We start from the raw sequence: 24,382 nt of genomic DNA, 5'->3' as shown, positions 1-24,382 counted from the left end.
TAATCTGTGAAAGGGAAATCACAAATCGAGTGTCAACAAAATACATGGCATGTTGAGAGATTGAGCTCGTGAGAGAGAATTTCTCTCTCAAATTTGCTCTCTGGGGACTGGTAGTAAAGCAGGTAAAATTGTATGGGGAAAACTCATTTTTATTTAATTGTAGCTTGCTTAACAATAATTTCCGGGAAAAAACTGAACGACAAAGTCCCTGATTAATTTCTTTAGGTTGTCGTTCACTTTTTTTGACCTGAATATGCACCGAAAGCGATTTATTCCCACTTCTCTAAGGCTGTGAACCATTTGCCAAGTTAAATTTAACTCGTGGTTAAAAGTGACATTTCGAAAGTTATTTTCTATGTTCGAAAATCCCCGTGCTGTCGATCGACCGGTTTTCGAGCCACGGTTGTCAAAATTTAACTTCTTGTCTGTCAGAAATAACCATGCTCGGATAGCAGGGTTAATCGATAACTTTTCATCTGTCAAATTTTAACCAAAAGTTAAAATAATCCACCAAATGGTTCAGAGCCTAAATTTCTATATGGGGATTTTTACCACTTCCTACCAGCGGAACAGCGCCATCTCTGTGGAAAATGGTCGAACAAAATGATTAATTTCCAAATGGGGATTTTTTCACTTCCTACCAGCGGAACAGCGCCATCTCTGTGGAAAATGACCGGACGATATGATTGATTTAAAAAGGTACATCAGGGCAAGTTGAAACGGCTTTTTCAAAGTTGAACTGTGAGGCTCTCTGGAAAAATAAAAATAAAATAGCATAAACCCGATGCTAGAGTTGCAATTTTTACAAAAAATCAGAAGGTCCCTTTCAGTTAGCGAACGTTTAGTGTACTAATTTTAGATTTTCAATACATCAAACAAATCGATTTCTTGCATTTTTTTTTTACTTCTTCGCATCGGACACTCACTCACTCATGTATCCTGCACAACTCCTCTACTGCCGTTCTACGCATAACTGTCCCATGTTCTATGCAATCCTTATGCACCGTGGGACTCTTATGCGTTTAACGGCAGTATAGTCTTGCAAAAGGCCAACGTGAAGGAGTTCCATCCATTCCTTCATATGGGACAGAACTTTCTGGGTGAGATAGCATTGAAATTATAGGGGAAATTGATGTAATGTCGGCCTGTATGCCCCTAATTTGGGCCCATACATAAATGCAGCAATCGACTAAATTTACAATAGTGGCCAAAAATATCAATTAGTACCGTCCCAATGACGCGTTCATCTAGATAAAATTGATTTATAGTAGATTTTTAGCGATGGGCCCAATCTTAGATCCATTTCCCCTATTTATTTTAATATTTTTTATTGGGGATGGCACTAATGCCTCATACACTTGCCCGTTGTCAACCACTTCATTCGAGCAGTTAAAATGACGTTTACTACCACTCGAACTTTGAAATAAAACATTATTCAAAGATTTTTCTTCTAGAACCACGAGAAAAGTAGCCAAAATATGAGCGTTTCATAAAAAAATAGAAATTAGTTGGTCCAGTTTTGTGAAATCGCTGGTAGAAAGTAACGCCAAAACTGCTTGACAAAGGGGTCAATTAGTTTCACCTTACGCCTGCGAGTATGCAGCGGTATTTACAATCTGTATTGTGTATTGCATATCAAAAGGGACTTGCTGCAATTATATACACGGTCGTTTAGATCAACTCAAAGTTGAGTCAAAGAAAATTCAATAAAAGTTTCACTCAGTTACACGGAAATGAAAAACTATCTCAAATTAAGTACTTTCCCTCAATTCCCGGGTTCAGCCCAATAACCCAAATTTGAGTAAATCGCATATAGTAGTTTCCATTTAGCACAAGCAAAAAAATACTCTTAGGTATATTTTACCAAAAAATAAGTTTAATTCACGTAAATTTGAAGTTTGAACTATATCGTTGGTTCGAATATCTCATTCATTTTTTTGACAACAATAACGAATTCAAGTGAGAGGCTCAACTCAAAATTAAGTAGACCAGTAGACTGAATGAAACTTCTATCGATTTTCCACATATTCAAAAAGTTTTTTTTTTTTTTTTCGGGAAAAGCCGGCAAAATTCAACTCACTTTTGAGTGTTGAAAATATCCGGGAATATCTTAACAAGGCCGAGGCGTTCAAAAGAGAATCGATCAATGTAGGTAGGACCTATTGAAAAGTGACGCGAGAATGTCTCTTTACCAAACTTTAATATTTCTAGCGTTTAGAATCATAAGGGCGATTTTTTCTACACATCACTACAGTAAAGTGAACCAATTTTCCGAAATTATTCCGTATACAGTGTAGGAAAAGGTTGTGTTAATACAAATTAGGTAACAAGAGCTAGCTAGGTAATAAAATAAACATCAAACACACCGAGAAAATTTGTTGGTTTAATGTTCAGCTAGCCGAGTTATTATTAAAAGAGATAACGATCATCGCAGTTAGGTCTTTTTCTGATTCAAAGCGTAAGGAAAATCAAACGCATGAACTATGTTTCAATCTAATTTATTGACATCCAAGTGATAGTAAATGACACATACAATATTCTACGTTGGTTAGAAGGATTGACCGTCACGTAGCCACACGATTTACCTGCATCTGTTATCTAATTCCCAATTTTAGTAGTATGATTTTGTATTCAGTATAATCGGTTCCTTACGGTTAGCAACCACAGTATTACTAGAGAATCATAATTCCCCATATCGGAATTCTCGTAGCATTGATAATTAAAACTCCACTCAAGTGACACGCTGACTAAATTGCATAAATCTGGCAGTCCTTCAATCACGCAGCAGCTTAGCTGGCAACCAACTTTTGCAGCTGCTCGCTGATTTCCGCCGAATCGATGTCTTTTTTCGCGTCCTTGATTTGCCCACCCTGAGCGCTGGTGGACGACGGCCGAGCACAAACCTTTTTGTGCATAAACCAATGCAGCCGTTGGCACTCGCGGTCGCAGTACTGCACTTCTTTGCATTTGGAACACTTCTTGTCCGGTTTTTCTTCGCCGCATGAGCTGCACAGCGAAATCGTGTCCTGAAAACCGCGTTGCCCATTGATGGCCGATTTGATGATTTCCAAAGCGCTGGCTGGATTCTCTTTGCTGGCCAGCTGTGTCACCACCTGTCGAAAAATGGTACACTCCCGGAAAGGGAACTCACGAACGCATTCACGTATCGTCGCTTCGACATACTCCAAGGAGCCGTCTTTGCCTGGAATAAATTCAAATTTTTAGCTATATTTCTATCAAGACCACAAACATCCACCCACCTTGCTTGAGAACTCGTTTGGCGAACAGCTCGACAAAGTCACTCTTCTGATCCTTGCCATTTCCTCCGTCAGCTTTGTCCTTCCGGGCAAGGAAGTAATCCCGACATTTGGCAATCTCGTTTACAATGTACCCTAAATAATGGTACTTGAAGGCCATCACCTCGTTGATTTCATTCCGACGCTTCATTTCCCGCTCCATCATTTCATCCAGAACTTTCCGGATTCGCTTGAGATCCTCAATGAACAGTCCATACTTCTGCAAATTCAATGCAATCCGCACCGGATGAATGTTTATCTGCATAATAAACTTATGGAAACCATCCAGATGGACCACCGGAAGCATCGGTTCCTTTTGAGATCCTTGAACCTTTGTGTAGCACTCGATCTCCTTCACCGGAACAAAGCTATTGATCGTTGCCACAACCTGATGGTTTGCTACGAACGCCGCCATCTGTGCCGCGGTCCTACCGATCGTATTAGTTGCATCCGCTTTGGCGCCCGCCAACAGCAGTTTCATACAAACATCCACACTTCCGGAAAGAGCACCAAAATGCAGAGCAGTATAGTTGTACTCATGCTTACCAGAATTGACATCGGCACCCTGATCCAGCAGCATTTGGACCGCATCCTTGTTACCCTTGTAGGCTGCATGTTGCAATGGAGTCATCCCATTATCGTCGACAAAATCCACGCTCTGCTTGAATCGGGACAGTACCAGCTTCAGTTCGCTATTTTCATTATTGGAGATCCGATCGAAGATTTCCTTCTGCTCCGATGAGAGAATCACTTTCGGTGCTGCGGGTGCTGATTCCGCTTTGCTGCTCTGCTCGGGTTGTTCCTTTTGTTCTGCAGTAGGTTCCGTTGCCGACATCGCTGGAGAAGTTAATTGTTGTTGCCACAATTACTAGAAATTAAAGATTCTTCGAGGAAAAAGATTTTCCGAACTTTTCTGCCTTAATGAAAAGTAAACATGCGCTTTTCTTGCCCCCGCAAGAGTTTGACAGATGTTGTAGCAAGCTGTCACACTAAAAGAAGTACTAGAATTCCAGGCAACGTAGGGCAGGGATGCCGATTAATTGGTATCATTTTTGAAGACCACACCCGACGTCGAAAGAAAAACGAAAATCCGAAATGGATTCTGAGGCAGTGTTCCATTTGGTGAATTTTCACTTAAATTTGACACTTCGAAATAAATTATTCTCTTCGAAAATCCCTCTCTTGTTGAACGTCCGATTTGCGAAAAAGTGTTGGTCGAATTTGAGTCCTGATCTGTCAGAAATAAGTCTGCTCGAATAGCAGGTTTATTTGAAAATTTTCCCTCTGTCAAATTTAAGTGAAAATTCACCAAATGGAACACAGATTGAATCCAATCCGGATCCTTCCCCTCCTCTGACACCAAACGTACACACTTAGGCCACAAACGAAGTGACAGACGGAGCGGCTCGAAAACTTTGGTGACTAACCTGCTATTGCAATTTTTCAGTGTACCACATGGCAACACCACTACTACTGGATTGAACCACATGGCAACACTACTACCAACAATCAATACGAAACTAACGATTTTAAATTGGCTCACCACTTTAGTAGCCTATTGGTCCCAAGCAAACGATTAACGTACCCTATTCTAGTTGAAATTCTATTACTACACTATGTTTGTTTTGATTCGCTATGAAAGTTTGACAGATAACATCAGGGGTGTGTGGATTCATGCAGAACATGCAGGGGTGAGTGAAATAGCTTGGGACTGCTTGGGACCGTTGTTCTGGTACTGAGTGAGCCAAAAATAATAATGATTTTCTTCGGGACCCAGTGGTCTTAGAGTTACCTCTATGGTACTAATTTGTATGTCTGTCTGTGGTATAAGTGAAAATTCACCAAATGGAACACAGATTGAATCCAATCCGGATCCTTCCCCTCCTCTGACACCAAACGTACACACTTAGAAAATAATACTGAACTCGTTTTAATTTTCTACCAAAACTCTTCGGTTACCAACGAGAAACCGAATAAATGATTTGAAAACCATTTTTTCAGGCGTATTTATCTAATCAGACCCGAATTTCGGTAAAATAGTATAAATTTGACAGATAGAAACGAAGATTGAACCGAAAAGTACGGTAATGTATCTTAATTTACGAATTCGCTACGTGAAAACCGAGAAACTCGATAAACTGAACCGAATATTCACTAAAACGTGTTAAACTTCAAACGTTTAAACGTCAAACGTTACACTTGCGCTCAACTTCGCGACGGAAATTTTAACCAAAAACTTGGTTCTCTAAGCTGAGTCTAAAATTAGGCAACCATTTTTTCTCGCGTGTGCTCGTCGGACGTGTGCAAAACTGTAGTAAAAATGGAAAAAGTTCTGGAGCAGCTGCAACAGGAAGATTCACTTCTGATTGAAATCTTATGTAAGTATTTGAAACTAACGGTATGATTTTATTTGCAGGCATCTTGTGCTATACCCAAGTAACCATAGGCACGTTATTTCGCCTTTTTGGCTACATACGGGTTTCATCAGAACTTGCAAACACTTGTTTAGCCGTTGTTCAGCTGTATATAGTCAAAAAGGCAAAATAACAGGCCTATGGTTACTTGGGTAGTTTGTTTCTTCTGCCGTGCAAATATACAAGGTTATGTCTCTGACTTGTAAAGGCATTTTAAAAACCATTTGAATCAGAAAGACATCAAAGTCAGTGAAATTTTTTTGACTGTACTTTTCCACGCTGTAACTCGTGTTACGGAAATTTTTATTCGCCAAAACAAATTAAATAAATATATTTCATAAATTTCTTTGCCAAAACTGGTTTTATTTTTATGAAAATTCGAAGCAACGTATCCTTAATCAAAATTTAAAGCAGGATTTGAAGTGAAAACCGAGAGCTGCCCAAGAGAACCGAATTCCGTAATTACAACAGGTGGGTCGGTTTGACAGCGTTCGGTAATTCTTGAGTAAACCGATGTTCGGTTATTTCTGCTTAAATTTATTTTTCGTCAACTGAGATTTTCAGTAACTTTGACAGATTGTGGGTAGCAAAAAGAACTAACGACTGCTCGGTTATTCTTCTTTGAACCGAACAGACTATCGACCACCAGATCCTAACTCGTAACAAATCAAAATTGAGTCGAACATGTTCATTTCAGCGGGAAGTATGGCTACTCAAAAGTGAGTTGGTGCACTTTTACTCATTTTTGAGAAAACGACGTTCTCGTGCATAGTGAGTCAAAACCACTTTGTGATATTTTCAGCCGGTAAGTTTTTTTTTATTTGTTTTGATACAAAATGGAATAGCAGTTAAAAATTATGCTTCCTACCACTCGAACTTCGCAGTAACACAATATTTTGAAAGAGTTTCTTCTAGAATCACGAGAAAAGTAGCCAAAAGTAGTGCGTTTCATTTTTTTTTCCTTTGATTTGTTTTTTGTCGATTTTGTTTTCCGTGCTGAGCACCAATGCTACCGACCCCAGGGAGGCAGCTTCCACACCTGGACCCTACCTATCGACTCATCAACTCATGAACCGGGTACCAACGCCTTTACTTCACGCAGAAAAAAGTATCATCGAAACAAAAATATTTGAGGTAAAAATAAACGTAAACTCAGTTTGTTCTGGCCACAAAAATAAAATAGGTTGATTCAAACGTACGTTATCTTCAAAGTCATGTAATATAAATGTTTAAAATAAAAATCATTATACGTTTATTTTAAAAATATTCGAGTTGAAAATAAACGTGAATATTTTTGTTTGATTTGACAGCTTTGTAAACAAAAATAAATATTTTTATTTTAAACATGATTTTAGATAGTTGAAGATGCTAATTTCAAATAACAGACTGTAGTGGTAATTTTTATACGATAGATGGAGTAGATGAAAGCATAGAGTTGATAGTTCCGTTAGAGTACGGCAGTGTGAAGATTGTATATAGATATTAGAATAGCGAACTAGGACAACTTTTAAGGAAGGTACAAATCGGTTTTTTCATCTCTCTTTACCAAACTCCCCCTTTGGAGAGGGATGGTGGGGGGTGTCCCCCCCCCGCCACCACTGGCAAAAAGAGATGAAAACCGACCCGTTCAAGTACCAACTGTGTGTTTGAAACAGTTCTACCGATTTTTACCGCACTTCAATTGTTATTTGAAGGAAGGCATCCAGTCGTAGGTTTGGAAATTGCAACTATTGTTTACCCCTACCACGATATGTGGGTGTTGCTACTGACTTCACGTAGAAGTAATACTAAAAACATATATAGTCAAAGTATGATTTTAGAGTTTATCTTAAACGTATTTAATGTTAAGAACAAATAGGTATATATTTATTTTTTTTTTTTTTTATAATTACTTTATTTGTACAGGCTCAATTGAATAAACTTTACAGAGCCGAGTTATCCTTTGCGTTATACATTATTACTGTCTTAAATTTAAAGTTAAAGGAACTGGACCGAGTACTCGCGGTTGTCTCGAGGTTAGTGGAGATTTACAATTTTTTGGATGGGAAAAGGGAAGAAGGAGGTTTGAAATGTGGTTTACGATACAACTATTTAATTAATCCTAAAGCATGAAATTATTTCTATTCATCTTGAAAACAAACATTGAAAAAAAAAAACCCACACGTACAAAATACAAACTAAGCACAAGGTTAATCAAACTTACAATCTAAGGTTAATATCCTTAAAGTAAACATATATGAGTTTCATAAACTCCAGATCGCGTCTAGCCAAAATATCCCGAACTGGAACATTAGGTTGTCTACCTCGAGCCCGAAGGGAATCATAAAAATGTGATCTGACTCCACGATACTCCGCACAAGACCAAAGGATGTGATCAGCGTCCTGGTAACCTTGTCCACATTCACAGAGATTGCTGTCTCCCAACCCCACACGGAACAAGTGAGCGTTTAGACAATAGTGATTGGACATGAGACGAGACATCACGCGTATGAAGTCTCGATTCAAGTCCAACCCTTTGAACCATGCAAACTTCGACACCTTAGGGATAATTGAATGTAGCCATCGTCCCAAGCTCCCTTCACTCCATTGATGTTGCCAGCTAACGAGCGACTGCTGACGATAAATAGAGAAAAATTCACTATAGGCGATCTGTCGATCATAAATGTCGCCTTCCATAGCGCCCACCTTCGCAAGTGAATCCGCCTTCTCATTGCCCAAAATTGAGCAATGCGAAGGGACCCACGCGAAGGTGATGATGAAAGAGCGCACGGATAAAGTACTAAGCAGTTCTCGTATTTTCAAGAGAAAATACGAGAAGTGCTTTACCGGCCTAATGGAACGGATAGCCTCGACAGAACTGAGACTATCCGTAAAAATAAAGTAGTGGGCTGGAAGAAGTGAAGCAATAGTTTCCAAAGTGTAGTGAATTGCTGCCAGTTCAGCCACATACACAGAACAAGGAGCTTCAAGTTTTCGAGAGGCGCTATGAAATTCATTAAATACACCAAAACCAGCGGACTCCTCTATTAGAGATCCATCTGTGAAAAACGTTCTTGCAGAATCAACATGGCCAAACTTTGCAGCGTATAATGACGGAGCAATCATAGGACGATGATGCTCTGGAATTCCGCGGATTTCCTGCGTCATAGATAAATCAAAATTCACTGAATTGCCGAAATCGGAGAAGACTACACGATTGGGAATATTTCTTGAAGGGCTGACATCCTGTGTTAAATAAAGGTAGTACAAAGTCATAAAACATGTTTGAGGATTTAGCTCCAGAAGCTTCTCAAAGTTTTCGATCACCAGTGGGTGCCTATTTATTTATTATTATTAATCATCAATGCGCGATAAAATAAAAAGGTTCGTTTCTGATCAACCTGACACACTCAAGCTGGGCAGACAGCTGTAAACCAAATGCGATTCTTCCACAATGCAACGCTTTCGAGACATGGCAAAGAATGCTGGTAACCGGGCGTTTGATGACTGTATAATGTCTCCACGTAGAACATCTCATCCAGGAGCCAGTCCTATCTTTCGTACAGGAATAAAACTGATAGGAATTCTTCCAATCAGAGTATCACCATAGAGGTAACTCAGGTATCACCAGCTCCATTGTCGCTTCGTCCAGCTCTTGATCTAATCCGGTCACTACCAAAAACTTAAGATCGTGCGAAATGCCTAGTGAAATAACTACCATCTTCTGCGCCTTTATTGTCTCCGCCAACCATTTCCGCTTCGTCAGTCAAACACAGACATGGTGACAAAAGCTGTCAAATACAATGGATTTTGATATTGTTGAAATAAACATGCCTTTGAATTTAATTCAAACATAAATATTTTCGTTTTAAATATGTTTTCAATTTACTTTGAATAATTAATATGTTTAGAGTATAAACATTTATATTTTTGATATAAATGAACAAAATTCGTATCCGTGTCAGAAAAATCCCACCGACCTCGGGTGGGATTGAACCCAGACCCATTGGGGGTGAGAAAGCAGTCACGCTTACCACTACATCACCGGCGCCGATATATCAACAATACAGGAAAAATTGTGTTTTGCTGTGGTAGCTGCGCGCACGCTGAGTAGATAGACAGAAGATTGATGACGATTCTGAAGATTTCGTGTCAAAAGATGATGCACGATGCAAGTAGATGCGAAGAGATTTTTCGAAAATTGATTTGCTAATGTGAGATTTGTCGAGCATGTAGAATTGAGATTTAGATGTGTCGCCCTCTCGTTAAAAACAATATTTTTGTTTGAAATTTTTAATGAAACGTGTTGTTTTAACAATATTGTTCTTTCTACCATGGCGTGCTTTAAAATAAAAAAGTATGTAGTGTAATATGGGGTAAGATGCATACCCGGGGCAAAATGACTTTTTGGCGTTTAAAATACCTTTTTTTTCATTTTTTTTCTTCGAGGATATGTTAAGGAACATTACTAGTTCAATGATTATTATTATTATTTATCTTTATTAGGGAGGCTTTCAGCCTGGGGCTGGTTCGCCTCCAAACAGTTCAATGACTGAACTAGCAATGCTGCATGATAAATCTACCAAAACATGTTAAAAATGTATTCAAAAGTTGCAAAAAGTAATCTTACCCCGGGGGTGCCCCATCTTACTCCACTTGTTGTTTATGTATGTAAGGTAGCCACCATCCCTTCAAAGATCTTGTCTTGTATGCAGCTCCACTTAATAGCAAGATCAATTTGAGCTACTGATCTGAATTCACAATATCGCTGTATGAAGGGCCCAAAACGGAGGGGCGGACCCGTAAGTAGAGACACTTACGCAAAATCCACGGAAATTTAAGAATCTCCTTCCAACGATACGATCCAACAAATCGAATAACGCAATTCGCAATACTTATTAAGCTTCCTACAGGATGGTTTGTTAAGAAGGGCGCGTCAATCTCACTGAAACTGTTGAAGTAGAATTCACACCAGCACAATCGAATCGGTAGGATAAAAAAATGATAGTGTTTATTCCCTCCAAAACTCCGGTTGTCATTCCACTCCATCGTCCAGTTTCAGGTCAAATGATACCCTGATGTTCCCTCCCAACCCAGTATTTATTTATATGAAGTAAATATATGTAATGGAGGAATGAAATATATCCGAACATTACAATATGAAATAATGAAAATACATTTATGTGGATAAAATAGCTGATATTCTGCAATGCAATTAATACATATTTTACATATAATAAGATGCAGCTTTATGTCTCCTCAGCTCACAGCATCAGGTGGATGTAACACTGAAATCTCAAGGTTATATTAAGCAAATACACATTTTTAGCTCGAATCATTCTTGATACTCTCCTTAAAATAATGAAAAAAGGGTAATGTTTAACTAACAAAACGAAAAATAAAAAACGAATCTCATCTAAATGGTGTCATGCATGACGAGAAATAACCTGTAAAATAAATATTTTGCATATAATGTTATGCATTGTTGTCGCTTCCTCTGCTTCATCAACTTAATTTTAATTTCGATGAGTTATGCGATACAAAATAAATTTATAAATATTGAAATAAACATGAATAATTGATATCGATAAGTCCAATGCTTCAGATATATTTGGGATTTTTTTCTGAATGGATGGATTATTCTTTTTAAATGTAAAAGTAAAAAAAAATGTAATATGTATAAAATATAAAGTGAAATACAATGTATGATAATAAAAAAGTATGACAATTTATTTGTGTTTGTTGTATTTGTGATTCATCTTCCCTTAACTCATTATATTTTAATGGTACTTATACATAAAAATAATACATGTGCCATAGATTGATACTGTGCCCAATGCGGCGTATGAATATTTGAAGTAATGATTGGAAAAAAAGAAAAAATCTAGGTTATCTATGATTGTAAATATTGAACACTCTACAAAAGTATAGTGATATGTTTAGTTAATCTGTAATGCAATTGTTTTATTAAAGAATAATTGAAATTTTCTCTAATGATGTAATGCGTTTTTTTATCAGCTGTTGGTTAATATGCAAGCAACTATTTAATTAGTAAATTCTGTGCTAATATAAATTCAAGTAATGTATAAGATATTAAATTATAATATAACGGCGCCGGTGTTGTAGCGGTAAGCGTGATTACCTTTCACCCCAGCAGGCCTGGGTTCAATCCCAGTCGGCACCGCCGGGATGTTCTGAGGTATAACATCTCTGATCACGCCTTCCTTCGGATGGGAAGTAAAGCCGTTGGTCCCCGGTTCATGAGTTGATGGGTCGATAGGTAGGGTCCAGGTGTGGGAGCTGCCTTCCTGGCACGTCGGTAGCATTGGTGCTCAGCACGGAAAACAAGATCGACGGAAAAAACAATCCAAAGGAAAAAAAAATTAAATTATAATAATATGTATTCTTGAATTAATTGGACTATCAGACAGGCTGTATGCTACAAAAGAATTTAATAAGAGTGTTATACTATTTATATTTAAACGTTGCATGAATATTATTCGATTGATGCCCATGAAAATCATATTACAATTTGATCTTTTAAATATTGATGATCTTAAAAAAATTAATAAAATTCTGTTTGAAAACATAATAATATGAAGTATAAAATAGAATTAATTTATGTTATACTACATGCAGTAAAATATCATTCCTTGAAAATACATTACACGAAGACTGTATATTTACTTCCAAGATCCCGGTGGATAAAAAATAATATAATGATATAAAATGTATAATATAAAGGAAGAAAATAATATCACAAAATAGTGAACTCTAATAATATAAAAAAAAATATTAGATTATAAAATAATATTATAGGATGTAATGAAAAAACATATTTGAAAAAGCATTCCTTGTATCCATTGCGTACTGACGGGAAATAACTACAAATAATTAGAAGTAAATTTGATGATATGTTCAGCGTCAGGCCTCCAACGATAAGCATGAATATAATCCCATTCCAGACACGTCAGTAATGATCTGAGAAATATTGACCGCTTCTTCTAAAACAAGTACTGTAATAAAACAATGAAAAAATTGCAACAATTGAGCCAAAAAAATAAACTAATGTAAAAAAAAATAATGGTATCACTAATGAGAATAAATTACCTGAAATGTACAAGCATGTCTAAAACAAATGTAATAAATGATAAAAACTACTTTATATGAACATACATTGGTGGCCCTTAAATCAGCACAACAGGTCGACTCTCATACAAACCAAAATACGGAAATTGGCCCATTTTGCAAATCCAATAGTAACACAATACATCAAATGTGACAAACAGGTGGTAAACTTTATGTGAACGTCAAACTTAAAAAATACCTAAAAACAATTCCACAGTAAAAATAAATGCGAGTCTTTTTTTATCTGATGATTAACTCTGTTGTTTTCCATTCACCTAAGCTAATTTTTATGGATGATGATGATGATGACATGGAACTACCACTCACTGTAGCAAGATACCTGACCACAGACTGTGGACCATCCTCTCTGTTCGACCTGATCAAGTCCAACAACCTCCAATTTCACTCCATCCGCCACATGAAAGGCTAAAAACGATTTGGGTGAATCCGTGGTCAACATTGCTAACGCGCATCCATGGGACAAACGCCAACAAAGGGACGTCAGTGGAGAGAAGAGCCCACCCTCCCCTCACGAAACGCCACAAACAGGGAGTCGGCACCTCCACTCCCCCCATCCACCTCGCCACAATCGGGTGCCCTGGTGAAAACTACCGTACTCAGCATATAATGTTTCATATAATAATGGAATGAATGTTAAGAGAAAAATAAAGGAAAGATTTCACCCGATATGTTGCAAAGGGATCCCATAGATATGCTGCCGCTACTTCTTCAACCGGTGTTAAAAACAGCACTCTCGCCTTTCCTTCCTCACACAGCAGCGGAAACTCTCAAAAACCCTGAAACTCACACTAGCTGCTCCAACTGGAGGGATCTCAGCAGAGAAAAAATAGACTGCATCCACTTTCCATCAACAATCACTCGCGACACAATGGCTTTAGTTCGCCAGCACAGTCTGTAAAACGCAGCGTCAGCACCTCACCGGCAGAATAAACTCGCGAGTGACCGAAAACAAACGCCATGGCACCCTTCGATTGTATTACTGAAACACAACCTCAACACACAAACACGATGACGACAACGTTTAGCAAACGCCTTTCGTCCGGGAGGCGGAACGCCAGCACACAGCAAGCGAAGGAGAGAAGAAAAAATGCACAGACAGCTCGAGTTGAACTGCTAACGTTGACAGACAAACGCGAACTGTGACTAAGATGTGTTCCTTGGATTACTGAAAAATCCTGTTCCCCTAGTTTGAAGTAGTCAGGACTAGGAATCGGTGGTAGATCTTACATCCCGTAACGTACCACGAAAAGGGGATCTACCCACGTTACGATCTTACTCCACTTGTTGTTTATTTACAAAAAATAACTATGTGTTGATTTAAGCCACCGAATTTCCACTGCATGTGGCGTATCGGATTCGAACGAGAACTAGAATAGTGGCGATGAATCATGATATTGTAGAATTAAACTTTCATCGGAATATACGCACAAGCAGCCATTTATTTAACCTTAATCAACGTGGCCTGACACAAGCATAGGATTGCGAATAAAACATGTTTTGATGTTACAGGCAAAGGTAAGTTAATACGAATATGACATGCTGGATAGCATTAACTATCAATAGGTAGGTTATAAGATTAGATGGCTACTTCCTGGTGATCGTTATTTTATGATAATCATTTGTTGACGACGTCATACTTAATCGTAAAATCCATTCACACTAACGTAGTGCCAATTTCCCTGAAATTGAAAGCTCATAAGTATATTTATTCCACTAAAAAATAACCCAACATACTTGAATTCCCAAGGTCCATCCGGTGCCAGCGGGATTTTCCGAACTAATTCCACTACGCTTGCAGATGTATCCCGACTGGGATACGCAAAAAACATGCTCTCCAACGGAAACATTCTTGAATCCAATGTTTCCCTCATAGTGCGGAGGATCATTCTGTATGTTGCTCAACAGCTGCCAATGACTGCCTTCCGGAAACGTTGGAGTGATCTCCTTCCGCACGGATAAGCGTCCCGTTGTATCGACGGTCCAAATTCCAGCCTTTCCTACGGAAATTTGCTTAAAGGTTACCCCTCCGGGAGGTTCTATCGGTTGCCACTTTGAACCTAGTGGATTTTCGGTTGAGATGCCACAGCGCCAATAGGCGGAACCATTCTTTCCAATGGCCCAGACTTTATTCTCGAAGCAGCTTATGCTAACCAACGGTTGATCACATGCCACGTGCTCCCAGCCAGTTCCCTAAAAAAAAAGATCAAAATATAAAATCTGTTTGGGATTGTAATTTTTGGAACTTACCGCAGGTAGAGACAGGCTGACTCCTCGCCGATAGAGAACATCTCCATTCGCAGCTACAGCCCAAACCATAACACTGCAGTCGACTGCATCGCTGTTGGCTTGCAGCGTTACGTCAACGATCTTTGAATTACCGACCTCTTGCCAAGGTCCCGTTGTCGTCAACCGGCACTTACGATACCATCTACGGCGGCGGACGTAGTCCGTAAATTGCTTCTTTGCGTGGTAACTAGCTGGAAAGTCTACCGCGTACTGCCAACCATCTCGATCAACTCCACCCGGATTATGGAAGTCTACCAACCAATCGCTGATCCACTGCCAATGCATGGACAACAGCTTAGTATGATCCTTGTTTCGTTTGTGCTTGCCCGTAATATCACTCCACATGTGTCGATCAGTCGGCAGTCCGGTCGTGGAGAAACCGGACAAAGGATTCCACCTTTGATTTTCATATATGTGGTAGTTATGGGTATCAGTCATCGTATTAATACCTTGATTACTGGTCTCGAGCCCCTTGAGAAAAGCTCCCCCCCAACCTCCAGTGTAGACCCAGGCTGTGTTGTCGTAGCCAAGACCCCATACGACTCCTGCCTTACAGGACTGAACTCGACGTAGATGACCACCGATCTGACGCCAGAAAACGTCTTTCAGAGGAAATATCAGCTTTGGATTTTCGTAAATTATGGTAAATATCTTGACCCGACCACTACTGTACAAGCTGTAGATGGTGTCCGGAGCGAGTCCTCTCCGGTACTTGAACTTAGGATAATCTTGATCATTGACAGTGATTCGAAAACCGTCACGTTCACTCCTAAAACAAAGATTGATTATTTTTTTCGGTTGCGAAGCATGTAATTACAGGACTTACCTTATCTCAAGTTTGAACTCCGCTCCGGGAGCAAACGTCATTTGATTACATCGTTTCTCATCCTCGTTCCAGTGGGAAGTTTCCATCGAGTTAAATACCGTAATATTTTCGTTGAACCGTGGATTGATGTGCAGCGAAATGTTTCGCTGTGATTCCATCTTATGGCGAACCCTGACCGTCGGATAGCTCTGCAGGTCGAATCGTATATGATCGGCGTCATCGTATACGAATCCGGAAATCTCCAGCCGCGATCCGATGATCATGCTGCAAATTGCGGGTTAGGTCGGCTTAAGGAATCACGAGGTATTTTTTTTTTGTTACATTACCCATTATGCAAAGAAGTCAAATATGGAGTCTCAGCAGCCGAGACATCGATTTTCTGTTGGTAAACTTTGTCCTCTGGACGCCACTGCGACGCTTCCAGGTTGGTAGGATCAAATACGAAGACATCACCCATGTTGGAAGTTATCCACAACGATCGCGGAGAAGGTTTTCCGTGCACTTCGTTTATCTGACAGCAAACCGAAGTCAGGTGGGAAATCCAGTCTTCTAAATCGGTATCACCACTGAACTGAATCTTGATCAGTGACGACCCTGGTGGAAGCCGTGGAGCGTGAATGGCAAGCCTTGGATAACCAGGCTCGCTGGAGCACATAACGCAGGTAATCTCCGATAGGGAGAATTGAATCTAAAATAGATGTAATTTTGAAACACATTGCATTAGTTATATGTGGACCTTACCTTGGTGGTAACCCCATCCGAGTTCAAAACTGTCAGCGTACCCGAGTCCGGTCCCGAACCCTGGTTATTAACCCATTCCAGTTCGATCAGGCAATCCTCGAAAGCATGACCGGCTTTGGCAACGCGAGCTTCACCCGATTTCACCCAGGAAGACATTTCAATTGCCTTTTCGTACAACGCAAAATCGCTATCTTGCAGCGGTCCTGGTGGTCGTTGCTTCAAATCATCCAAAAGCTTGACACGCCACGGTTGCGTAAGTTCTTCTTGATTAACATTACCACAGCTATCGTTGAACCAATTTGGCAGCTGATTCGGATCTACAGTAACCGCACCGGCAGCACATCCAACCCATAAAACTTCGTAGTCTGCCCAGTTTTGTGAACCACCGTGATCTTCGTATTCACCAAAGACTCCAGAATCTCGTGAGCTCTCTCCTTCGAACACGCTCGAGTCCGATTCAGGATGAGCTTCGGTGCCGACAAGCGAGCCGACACTACGAACTGGGCTCCATGCCCGCGAATTCTTAAGTTGCTTACCGGAAATTTCGTACACTTCGTTCAGAGGTGCACTGGAGGCAACCACCGTTTCATTGGACAGGTTTCGGGTGATCTTCTTTTCTATTAGACTTCCCGGTTGTTGTACCTCCAGTTTGGTGGCAAGCGGATCAGGTGATATTTCAGGTTTGTGCCAAAGCTCCGGTCGCTGCTTTGGATTAGTGGTTGGTGCTGATCGAGATGTTTCTTCATTATTTTCAACAAGCGAAGCATTTTCCTGCTGTAGTCTTTCCTTGTAGAGGCTGTTCAAACTTCTATGCTTGGTGGAAGGTGACTCGCTTCCACTGCGTCTACTTGACAGCGAAAAGTTGCTAGAAGTTCGGCTCATTTGAAGTGGTAGCTGGATCAGTCGCCACTTCTTTCCCGTTAGATCTGAACTACAAACACCGGATCTAAAGTACAAGGCCCTATCTTCTGATCCCACGGCGAAAACTTGATCGTTGGGAGCCACTGAGATGTAAGAAATGTTGCCAACCATCTCAACCCAACCACTGCCGATAGCAGCATCTTCACTGATTCCAGACGCCTCACCGTGAACGCCTCGTCGGAACCAAACGTGATTATCGTTGGTTACACACCATACCGAGTTGGTCCCAACGGATACCTGGGATATTTTCAGATTGTTCCCGGGTGGTTTCACCTCCAGCCAAGTGGTCCCCGTCATGGCATCTCTGGTCACACCAGCACGTACAATGACTCGCCCATTGTACAAGCAGGCCCAAACCAACCCTGTTGGTCCAACGGCAATCTGTGAGACTTCGCAACCTGAAGGAGTGGTGACAGAAGTCCAGCGCAATCCTTCTGGAGAAGTAGTGCTAACTCCAGATCGGAACATAACTCGACCATGAGCTGTTACTGCCCAAACCAGTAGTAAACCGGGGGATGCTCCAGAAACGCTGCTTCCATTGATAGCCACGTCAATGAACGGTTCTTGAGTGGGATCTTTATGTAGCGGAGCTACAGCACACCACGAGTTAAGAGCACAGTATCTACGGAAACGAATCCATTTTCGCCGTCGAACACAAGACTTCCAGTTCTTTTGCGGATGGTAAGTTGCTGGGAAGTCCACGGCATATGTCCACCCGTCATGATCCAGAGGTTGTCCATCCAAGGATAGGTCCAACTGCCATTCACCTTCCCACTGCCAAGCCATGGAAGGTAATCGTATTTTATCGATGTTCCTATCGATGGTTCCATCGACGTTGGAAAAGTGATATCGATCCGTTGGTAGCAAGCGGCTGGAGAATCCCTCGATGGGAAGCCACCTCTCGTTTTCGTAGGCTTCCTCCTTAATGCGGATAGGTATATCCAGGGCGTGCACGTGTACGTACACCTGTCGGTCGCCCCCGATGGCCCACATGAAGTGCGGAACCACGGAAATGCGCTTGAATTCCAGCCCTAGATAAAGGAATTCACGCCACGAAGACCCGGCCGTAGACAGGGCGTACACACGACCTTCATTGCTGTTGGCGAACAGAAGCGTACTAGGCATTGTTGACTGCTTGCTTATCACTGATTGAATACTAATGAGAAACACTGCTCGGATATTGAATGCAAATGCCGTGCACTAAACGAAACTCAATTGATTCATTTTCATTCTCGAAGGGAAAACTTCACTGTCATATAATACAAAGAGACGGGAAAAATACAAACAAATCGATAATTCTGATTCACTACCAGCCAACACCTTGCCCAGCTATTATAACTTTTAAATAACTTTTCACATCAGTTTTCACGATCCACAGAATGCACTAGCAGACAGAATCACGTGAGCTAGCGATCTCTACCGATCAAACACAATTTCCCTACTGATCGAGCACTGAAACAGGTAGTTAGTAACACTACTTTTAACTCATTAGTACCATCCGTTGGAGTCAATATCAGAATGGTTTATTGTTTTTGCTTCGGGCTTCGTTCGTTCGAAATATTTTTTGACAATCGGAAATTTGACGTTTCGTTCTTGTCATGCGCTAACTGGAGAGTGAACTAAACAAGGAGAAAACAGAAACAAAACGATCAAAGCAAAACAATTTTTTAATTAAATTGAGGGGTTGTTTTTCCTGGTTTGTTTTGATTCTTTTCGTTTATCAACAAAATATTCAACAGGTTTGTGTGTTTTCACCATGGTGGGTGTAGCATGGTGTTACAGCTTTGTTACTATATGGACGAGGAGATCGCAGGGGAGAAAGTGCCCCTAATCAGTGCTGTTAATTTTCATATCATTCGATTGAAGATGAACCAATTGAACGAATTCTCACATGACCATAATTTGAAGAGCCCTTTCTCATTCGAAGCTCATCGTCACTGTCAATTGAGTCACTCATTATCATAAGTCGACCCGAAGTCGGATCAATGTAAGGCAAATTTAAGGTGGATGTCGACCCAATGTCGTGTTGTTGTAGGATAAATTTGGGTTTATGTCGCGTCAATGTAGGATCAACATCGGGTTGGGGTTTGGTAGGAGTCAGGTTGGTGTCGGGTTGACTTAGCTTTTTCGCCGGAAATGTCGACCAAAGCTCCGTTTATGTGTAGGTTACACTCAATTGAATGATATCAAGCGTTTCTCAAATGAGAATGATCCATGCCTTCGTCAAATGACTAAGCAACTGATATCGCCCATTCGAAGGAGGTCCCCTTTGATAGCGGATAGCTGCTTTTCTCATTTTCATCAAAAATGTTCAATGAATTTTGAGAATTTACAGCACTGCTCCTAATAAAACGTGTATGGCTATTTCGGTTAACGACGTGTTCGGGGTATAATCCAAACCATTTGTGGAATAGTTCTATCATTTGTGTTATCGTTCGTTTGTGTTTTTTTTTATTAGGGGTGGTTTTAGAGCAAATTGTAAACGAACTCGGTCACTGCTCCATACAAAAATAATTTTTGTAATTTTTGTAATAATTTGCTCTAAAACCGCACTTTCTCCCCTGTGATTGACACATTAGAACACCAATATGTACTCACCTTGGTTTTCACGTTCGATTCTGCTTGTATAAGTAACGGTGTTCAAAATACATCTCCATTCAGAAATGGAGATAACAAGTTCGTGTCCAAAGATTTGCGTATGCATTCTAGTAAGACTTATTCTAGTTAGATTTTAATGCCTAAAGTGGCGACGAAAGTTTAAAAATGGCGCTCGCTGATATAGGATTTGAATTACTCGACGATAGCACAGTGAGGTCAAATATTTACTGCCCAACGAAGGATGGTACGGATCTTCTTAGAGCTATTAGAAGCGGCAGTCAAACCAATGTGGAAAAAATATTGGAAATATATCAGACGGATTTGAATAAGATCAAAGAATATATAGTACGAAAGTACAATTGGGATTCAAATGACCGAATCTGGATCAGGAAAACGATTATGGTTGCGGTAAATAACAAACAATGTCAAGACGTAAAACTGTTGGAGAGAAATTCAATATTTAGTAAAAATCTAGAGCAAGCTGTATTTATTTTGCTTTTGAGTCCTGTAGACAAAGAAGATGTAGCTGTGATTCATCCTAACGACGACAATCGCTTATCAGTATATCGTTTTATCAGGACAGTGATTCCCAACGGGTTCCTGACTCTTAATAATGCAGGATCAGATATAAAATGTGAGCCGCTCATTGAGGCAGCTGCCTCCAGTGGAAATATAGCTGCAATCACTCGATTGATAGATCTAGGAGCAGCCATCAGTCTGCCAAAGCATAACCCGTTAATCGCAGCGTGTTCAACTTTACAGAAAGAAACGATTCAATGGCTGTTGACTGAACATTTTGATGATTTTGACTGCACTCTACGGAATTCCTACCAGTTCAACGCTTTCATGATGTTGATGCAGAAAAATGACACTGAAATGATGGATTTTGTACTGACAAAAATGATAACCTACAGACAGAAGTACTACAATGAAACTGAATCCGAAGCATTCAACAATATATTTCGCTGTGAGCACGAAATCTATACAAGATCTTCCATCCTATCGCTTCTTCGTCCTGGGCCGGTTCGTAACAAGATCGAGGAATACGTTGTGAAATATCAATTAGACTTAGCCTACCAATGGAAAGGTGTGACAATGTTGGCAGAGATGCTTTATAAAAAACTAGCTTTGAACTACTGTTGGGCAGCTATCCGAAAGAATCCTACACTTCTCGGTCTGGTACTCCGCCAGGAAACAACGATCGTACATGAGTGCATTCGGTTGAGAATCCTGGACATACTGAACGAAATGTACCAGCTTCAACCGGAAGTGCAACGATACTTTGAAAACAATCAGGCTTACGAAACCCTTCAGCAAAGTCTGTGGCATGGAGAGTGTGATTCTGCTGAATTCATTCTTAAAAATCACAATCAATTTTTCTTGGGCAATTTCGACAGGCTCAAGAAGGATGTGATATTTTGCAGTTATCATAGAAAGTCATTCTTCGATAGTAATCGTGATCTGTTGGTTAAGTATTTTCCTACGCTAAAATCTGATATTGATCAAAAAGTGTTTGAAAAACCCAAATTCTATCCAGGTCAAGGTTTGTAAAGACAAACATTTTAGAAATGAGTAGCTGCTGTAATTGCCTGATTTTTTTTTCTAGATCTCATAGTTGCGTTCAGCAACTTCAACCTGAAGTTTGGCGAAACAACTATCCAACTTGACGATCCTAAATCGTCACTGGCCAGCATAAGAGGATCAAATGGTGCCACGCTTCTGCACTACGCTGTGGAAAAATCCAGCCCACAGCTATTCACAAATCTTCTGGACGCTGGTTGCGACTTCGATTCCGTGGACAACGAAGGAAACCACCCCATCCATTACATTCGCACTGAGGACATGTTCAATTTCCTCATCGAGAATCACCCAGACGGTCGCTCCCTAGTACACCGTACCAACTACGCAGGCTACTCAGTCTTCCATAAAGTCTGCCAGCTTCGCTCGAGTCACGAACTGGTGATAGGCTTACTTGAGAAGGTCATCGCTAGCGGAGCAAACGTAAACCAACTCACTAACAATGGTGAATCAGCTTTGTTCATGATCGCAAACTGTAGCGTTCTCGACGTGCTAGTAAAACACAACATCAAGCTAGACATTGTCAACGGCCGTGGTGAAACTGCCCTCGAGCGTTATTTTGTGAATCGCAATCGATACCTGTCAAGTGCCTTACTCCGCCTAACACACCAACTGCCATCGTTCAAAGACCACGCTCACAAATACTTCGGACCGATGGTTTTTAGCAACCGTGTCCATTTCACCCAAATCTATAGACCATTCCTAGAAGCCAACCCGAACTCGTTGAAAATCATGTTCGACTCAATTTATGAACACTCACCGGAACGTGCATCGCACATGTTCAGCCAAGCTTGCTGTAATGGTCAGATTTTTATAGCCGGAAAGTTTCTAGATTTCAACTACGACTTGGACTACAATTATCGGGACCATAATGGTCAAACTCCGATTATTGGATTGCTAAGTTGTATGCTAGGGCAGAACGACCACCTGGTGATGAAACTTCTGGCCAAAGGCATTGACTTGCAGATTTGCAACAATGCCGGTCGGAACGCTCTGTTGACCTTCGTTGGTAGATTTACGTCCGCGGAAGAATGCGGACACAGTACGGATACGGTTCAACGTTTGCTGGATTATGGAGCGAATGTTAACGCCCAGGACAAAGATGGGAATACTGCCCTACACATGGCGTTTGGTAGAAATGAGTTGGGATTGGTCGATGTATTGGTGCGAAATGGAGCTGACATGAAGACGAAAAACAACGACGGTAGAATACCGATGCAAATGGGTTCCAGTAATTTGTTTTCTATTGTGAGCGGACTATGAAATATGTTTTGCCTGAATAAACAATTAGTATCTACCCGCATAAACGCAAACTATGAACCAAGGATTTATGGTATCTTATTTAATGATCGTTTAAAAAACTATAAACGCATCGTACCATAAATCGTTTTTATTATACCACCGTATATTGTTAGTGCCAAATCAACCATCTGGGGAAAAGGTGGTTAGGTATTGTTATAAAATTTTACTGGGGGGAGGGTACGGTGTCTGTTGCATGTTTTGTTTTGTTAAACCACGGTTCAATAGAATCTCTGGAACTGCTATTCAATCAAAAGGCTTTAAGGCTATTTCTTATTTTATTTTCCTGTTCAATACATTTCCACTTCGTCCAGTAATATGACCTATTATGGCGAGGCTTACTATTATCGAAGACTTCATGTCAAGAAGACTGGCAACTTTGCCAGAATCCAAGTGACAGATACAGTAGCGCTGCGCTTGAGTGAAGGTGGAAGCAACGCATAGATATGTTGTCTTCGCTATTATTCTAATGGTGAAGTATTAAATTTTATTATATTTATTTCATAACGCTTGGGGGAACCAATGATCATTTGTTCAAGCATTTCAAAGGATTTTATGGATCTCGTACTTAATAAAATTCTCATGTTAGATAATTCTCAGAGTTACATAATTCCATGAATTATGTAACTAGATTATTTTAGACCTTTTATATTTAACCATCAACTAAATCTTAGCATTGGTAACAAAATTAAATTCGAGGACTTCGAATTTATTATTTTCCAAATTTCTGACTTTGAAATATGGCAATGGGCACATAGAATAAATTTCATACATTTAGAAACAGTTCTTAAAATTCTGAAAGATAGAATAAAAATAGTTCTGAGATCCCAAACCCATATGGTTCAAGATTTTGTAACTAAAAATAGATATCTTTAATACAGATTGTAAGTATCCAGCATTTTACGAGCGCTCATGGCCGCCACAATCTGTTTGAGTTACTGGTATGGAATATATGATTTGAAGTTTGGCTTGTGCCATTTGACCTTTAAACGGTCAAATTTCATCGTTTATACGTCAAACGACCTAACCCAAACATCAAATCGAATGTACCCTACCAGAAACTCAGCTAGATTGTGGTAGCCATCAGCGCTCGTAAAATGCTGGATAAGTTCTGCGAATTAAAATGTGAATAAAAAATCGCAAAATTTGATCAATTATCATAATTCTTAGACTAAGATAAAATTGCAGATCCCTCCAAGGTTGCAATTTCATAAAATTTCTAGTACAGTCAACTTTCGCTAGGCTAAACCTGAAGCCCACTTAGTGAAAGACTTTTGTTAGTTGGGCTGAGCTGT

At 40.1% G+C, this 24,382-nt stretch overlaps 3 protein-coding genes across 3 annotated transcripts; 1 reads left to right on the top strand and 2 right to left on the bottom strand.

The window, feature by feature from the left end:
• Positions 1-2,484: 2,484 nt before the first annotated feature.
• Positions 2,485-4,242, bottom strand: LOC135715001 (ankyrin repeat and MYND domain-containing protein 2). The gene is made up of 2 exons (XM_065238407.1): positions 3,261-4,242; positions 2,485-3,202 (listed from the first exon to the last, which is right to left on the bottom strand). Exons 1-2 carry the CDS (start codon positions 4,129-4,131, stop codon positions 2,790-2,792), a joined length of 1,284 nt encoding a protein of 427 aa, XP_065094479.1. The 5' UTR covers positions 4,132-4,242; the 3' UTR covers positions 2,485-2,789.
• A 10,016-nt stretch (positions 4,243-14,258) lies between these two features.
• On the bottom strand, positions 14,259-19,138 carry Pex23 (peroxin 23). Its single transcript, XM_065238405.1, has 6 exons — positions 16,692-19,138; positions 16,277-16,638; positions 15,951-16,214; positions 15,086-15,893; positions 14,573-15,028; positions 14,259-14,517 (listed from the first exon to the last, which is right to left on the bottom strand). The coding sequence occupies exons 1-6, from the start codon at positions 18,735-18,737 to the stop codon at positions 14,476-14,478; spliced, it is 3,978 nt and encodes a 1,325-aa protein (XP_065094477.1). The 5' UTR covers positions 18,738-19,138; the 3' UTR covers positions 14,259-14,475.
• A 1,165-nt stretch (positions 19,139-20,303) lies between these two features.
• On the top strand, positions 20,304-23,102 carry LOC135715002 (uncharacterized). Its single transcript, XM_065238408.1, has 2 exons — positions 20,304-21,753; positions 21,817-23,102. Exons 1-2 carry the CDS (start codon positions 20,376-20,378, stop codon positions 23,049-23,051), a joined length of 2,613 nt encoding a protein of 870 aa, XP_065094480.1. The 5' UTR covers positions 20,304-20,375; the 3' UTR covers positions 23,052-23,102.
• The last annotated feature ends 1,280 nt before the right edge of the window (positions 23,103-24,382 follow it).

This window comes from Ochlerotatus camptorhynchus, unplaced genomic scaffold, assembly GCF_037179485.1.
Source record: "Ochlerotatus camptorhynchus isolate MF236.1 unplaced genomic scaffold, CSIRO-AGI_Acam_v1.1 ptg000777l, whole genome shotgun sequence".
NCBI classification, from domain to species: Eukaryota; Metazoa; Arthropoda; class Insecta; order Diptera; family Culicidae; genus Ochlerotatus; species Ochlerotatus camptorhynchus.
This window is presented reverse-complemented; position numbering and strand designations above follow the sequence as displayed.

Coding starts and splice junctions, on each gene's coding strand:
- LOC135715001 (XM_065238407.1), bottom strand. CDS start 4,131: ATGTCGGCAACGGAACCTACTGCAGAACAAAAGGAACAACCCGAGCAG. Junction 3,203..3,260: donor CAAACGAGTTCTCAAGCAAG/GTGGGTGGATGT, acceptor AATTTATTCCAG/GCAAAGACGGCTCCTTGGAG.
- Pex23 (XM_065238405.1), bottom strand. CDS start 18,737: ATGCCTAGTACGCTTCTGTTCGCCAACAGCAATGAAGGTCGTGTGTAC. Junction 16,215..16,276: donor TTGACTTCTTTGCATAATGG/GTAATGTAACAA, acceptor CGCAATTTGCAG/CATGATCATCGGATCGCGGC. Junction 15,894..15,950: donor GAGTTCAAACTTGAGATAAG/GTAAGTCCTGTA, acceptor TCTTTGTTTTAG/GAGTGAACGTGACGGTTTTC.
- LOC135715002 (XM_065238408.1), top strand. CDS start 20,376: ATGGCGCTCGCTGATATAGGATTTGAATTACTCGACGATAGCACAGTG. Junction 21,754..21,816: donor CAAATTCTATCCAGGTCAAG/GTTTGTAAAGAC, acceptor TTTTTTTTCTAG/ATCTCATAGTTGCGTTCAGC.